The 4,415-nt window shown below is 41.4% G+C and overlaps 1 protein-coding gene across 1 annotated transcript; it reads left to right on the top strand.

The window, feature by feature from the left end:
• The first annotated feature begins 204 nt into the window (after nt 1–204).
• On the top strand, nt 205–3,433 carry LOC123117854 (stomatin-like protein 2, mitochondrial). The gene is made up of 8 exons (XM_044538523.1): nt 205–683; nt 773–922; nt 1,114–1,171; nt 1,289–1,381; nt 2,038–2,070; nt 2,648–2,739; nt 2,827–2,886; nt 2,989–3,433. Exons 1-8 carry the CDS (start codon nt 258–260, stop codon nt 3,190–3,192), a joined length of 1,116 nt encoding a protein of 371 aa, XP_044394458.1. The 5' UTR covers nt 205–257; the 3' UTR covers nt 3,193–3,433.
• Nucleotides 3,434–4,415: the final 982 nt, after the last annotated feature.

The following is a 4,415-nucleotide window of genomic DNA, read 5'->3' as shown; positions in this document are numbered from 1 at the left end:
AGGTTTTTTTAGTGCGTGGGGTGGGACAAAAATAACCAGCGAAAAAAACCCGGAAGAAGTACCATAGAAGTACCAAAAAAGGCCGGGTGAGGTGGGACGAAAATAAAACCCGGATCGCGACCTACCACCTGAGACATTGAGAGTAGAGATGCCGACACGCTACTTCGGCTGAGTTAGATATAAAAGCCCAGTCGTCGTCCGTCTAATCCAGTCAATCGAACAAGAAATTTTCTTCTCGAGAGAGAAAGAAAAAAGGCATGACAATGTCGACGGCGACCCGGATGCTGGCGCGCCGCGCCGCCCCCGGCCTCCTACGCTCCGCCGCCGCCGCTGCCACAGGCCCCAGCCCTGCCCTCGCGCTGCCGGCGCTGCTCCAGGCGCAAGGAGGAGGACGCCGCTGGTACCGCGCGGCAGGAGGGGACCCGTCGCCCTTGTTGTACGAGCCGCCGCCGACCCCGGCCAACCTGGGCCTCAGCATCGTCCCGGAGAAGAAGGCGTTTGTGGTGGAGCGCTTCGGCAAGTACCTCAAGACCCTGTCGTCGGGGATCCACCTCCTGATGCCCGGCGTCGACCGCATCGCCTACGTCCACTCGCTCAAGGAGGAGGCCATCCCCATCCCCGAAAACTCGGCAATCACAAAGGACAACGTCTCGATACAGATTGGAGGAGTGCTATACGTCAAGGTTCTTCTCTTTTCGATGCTTCTCTAATTCGAATCTAGTAGTATCGGTTTCTCAAATTGAATTGAATCTCTAATCCATCTATGATGCAGATCGTCGATCCTTGCATGGCCTCGTACGGCGTGGAGAACCCCATCTATGCTGTCATCCAGCTTGCGCAGACAACCATGAGGAGTGAACTTGGCAAGGTTACCCTCGACAAGACCTTCGAGGAGAGGGACACGCTCAACACCAACATTGTGGTATGTAGTATAACTTCATCTTCATCTTCCATCTATCTTAGCAAAGAATCTTGGGTCACTTAGTGCATACACATGGGGCTGCTCTGCTCTCTAGTCTGGATGGTTAATGTTTAGCAACTTTGATGGCAATATTATTCTCTTCACATTTATATTTTAGATGCTTCACGTTTTCTTTGTTTCCCCAACTACAGAAGTCAATCAATGAGGCGGCAGATACTTGGGGTTTGAAGTGTCTTCGCTACGAAATCAGTATGTTTATTTTCTTTCTTTCTTTCTTTCTTTCTTCAACTGGCTGGCTGGCTGAGCGTTCATGGGGAGAATCATATCACTAATATGTTCACTTTCACAATCTGTCTATCTATCTAGGGGACATCACTCCTCCAGAAGGAGTCAAGAAGGCCATGGAGATGCAGGCCGCAGCAGAGCGCAAGAAACGTGCTCAGATCCTCGAGTCTGAAGGTAGCTTTTACTATGCTCTCCTTCTTTAACAACCTTCAGTTTTTATCTGATGATAAAGTTGCACAATGAATCCTGCTTGCTACCTGACTAATGATAAAGTTGCAAATCAAATCATGCTTCCTGACTGATGCTGCCAACTATGTAGTGTTAGATTTCATTGTATGGCAAACTGCTCTTCAGTTTAACAACATTTTGTTTTTAAATTGCACAGTGAATCCTGCTTGCTACCTTACTGATATTGACATATACTAGTGCTAGATGCAAGTTGCAAACTAATAAATCCTGGTAACTAACTGATGTTGCCAGTAGATACTGTTGGAATCCACCTACCATACTGATGTTGCCAAGTAGATAGTGTTCGATTTCATGAGACCAAAAACTTGTATGGCAAACTGCTCTTCAGTTTAACAACATTCTATTTTTATGCGATGATAAGTTGCACACCGAATCCTGCTTGCTACCTTAAGTTGACGAGTGCCCTTGTTCATCCCATGTGCTAGATATAAGTTGTAAATTAAATCCTGCTACCTGACTGATGATGTTGCCCATATAGTGTTAGATTTCTTCAGACCAAACTCCGTTTGAGCTATTACACCATGTTTGGTACAATAAAGTACAGATTTAACTCCAGGTTTTGTTTTGTTCTCTTCTGGCAGGTGCTATGATGGAAAACGCAAACAAAGCAAAGGGTATGTGACATCTGTTTTGCTCTGTATTATCATCCTGCTCTGCACTGCAGAGTACTATACTTCTTGTATGCTGGTACATGCATGATTTGAGGAAATCCTGTTCCCCTCTTAGTTTCCAGAAGCATACGCATAGCATTATACTTTCTTATCCATGTGAACATACTACACTTGCTGTATGCTGCTACGTGCATCATTTGAGGAGATCCCGTTCCTCTGCCTTCTGCTATCTAACCTTATTTTTTGAAAGCATGCATATAACATTATACTTTTCTTATTGTGAAACACGCTATTCTTCCATTAAAAGTCAAATATTTGGGTGTTTTTTATTCCTATGTTATTGCAAGTCCTGCTAAACCTCGGAACTGTTCTCCCCTCTACCATATCTAGACAAATAGAATAGTCCATTTATACAGAATGGTAATGATAATGCCGCCTCATGGACTTGTTCTTAATTTCGTTCTGCCTGCATGTATTTTTCCTCATTACTTGGAAGAAATGAAGAGTCATTCTCGTTTCTACTGTTATTACTTGCTTGAAAACATTCGGCTTAGCTTGTTTTTTTCGATGTGCACATCAGGTGAAGCTGAAGCAATTCTTGCCAGGTCACAGGCCACTGCTGAAGGGATCAGGATGGTCTCAGAGTCGTTTAAAACTGAAGGCAGCACAGAGGTATCACATTTTTTTTCATGATCCTTCAATTAGAATTTTTCTTTTGCCTAACAAAACATACATGGCTGCTTGTAATTTGTGCTGTAGGCTGCCAGCTTGAGGATTGCTGAACAGTACATCAGAGCATTCAGTGAACTGGCTAGAACTGTGAGTTGTTGAATCTTAATAATTATATACACGACTCTTGGCGTTTGCTAGCTGATATGAATTTTCGTTGTACTGATGCATGTGTGTTTTGCCAAACTGCAGACGAACACGATGCTTCTTCCCAGCGACGCAGGCAATCCGGGGACAATGATTGCTCAGGCCCTCCAGATATACAACCACACGTACAAGCAGAAACTGACTCTAGGAAGCCCCAGCCCCAGCCCCAGCAAGCGGGCAGAAGAGGCTGATTTGTCCCTTGGGATGCCATCCGTGAGCGACCTCGGCACCTTTCAGCACCAGAAGTAAAGTATTGAGTGGGGATTCTTCTTTTTTTTTTCCTTTTCTGTTAGGGAGGAATGAATAGCTAGACTGGATAGATAGATTGGTAGGAAGGATCACGAGTGAAGTTTTGCTGATTCGGTCGGATAAAACACAATACTTGGTCGGTTAGGAGCAGCTTGAGAGCAAGCTTTTGGTCTGTCTATATGAATGGGTGTTGTTATTACATGAGATTTTAGTTTTATATCAACCGGTTTTGGTGCAACAATGTTTTCAGCTTTTCTTCTCAAATTTTTGTTGCGTAAACTGTACAGTTTTTTTGGCATGAAATCCGTCAGATTTTACAAAAGAAGGTGAAATCTGCTGCCTAAGTTGTGCAAGGTTCGTTGCTTTGAGCCCATGGTGTTCCAGGAATGTAAGAAACTTGTAGATTTGGTTATCCTATACTGCGCTCGGCACGCTGCTGGGAGAACATGCAGCGCGCCCATTTGCGCTGGCCCATGTCCGGGCGGCCTGTTTTAAAAATTCGTTTTTTATTTATTCTTTTTTTTATGTTTTCATTTTTTCTACTTTAAATAATTTCGAACCTAAAAAAGTTATAAATTTATTTAAAATAATTTTTTTAAGTAAACCATAAAATGTTTGCAATAAAAATTGTTTTCTCACTCAAAACATGTTCGAAATTTTCAAAACAAAATTGGGCAACAAAAAATTCATGATTTTCCAAAAAGTTCATGCACTAAAAAATATTAATGAAATTTCTCCAATTCAAAAAAAATTCATGAATGGAAGAATATCCTAAAAATTCAAAAACTGTTCTTAACTTAGAAAATAGTTTATTCATTCATCAAATATTCGCTGCTTCTAAAAATGAACATGTATTTCAAAAATATTCGTTAAATAGTAAAATGTTGGTGAATTTCGAAACAAATTCCACCAATTTCCAGAAAAATGTTCATTGATTCTAGAAATATTCACCGATTCAAAAAAATTGTTATAAAAAATCACAATTTTATAAAATCTTTGCAATTAGTATAAAATAGTCGTGAATTCAAAAAATGTTCTTGACTTTAGAAAATGTTTGAAAATTTGTAAAAGTATTCATGAATTTAAAAAATATTCAAGATTTCAAAGATATGCACGAGTTTAAAAGAATGTTCATGATTTCACGATACCGAGAGTGATAGTGTATCTCGGTGATGCAGCAAAATATGGTCATGGCCATTCAAGATTACGATATATTCTTTTCT

The sequence above is a fragment of the Triticum aestivum genome, chromosome 5B, assembly GCF_018294505.1.
Source record: "Triticum aestivum cultivar Chinese Spring chromosome 5B, IWGSC CS RefSeq v2.1, whole genome shotgun sequence".
Taxonomy (NCBI): domain Eukaryota; kingdom Viridiplantae; phylum Streptophyta; class Magnoliopsida; order Poales; family Poaceae; genus Triticum; species Triticum aestivum.
The sequence above is the reverse complement of the archived record's forward strand: the minus strand, read 5'-3'. Positions and strand labels throughout refer to the sequence as shown.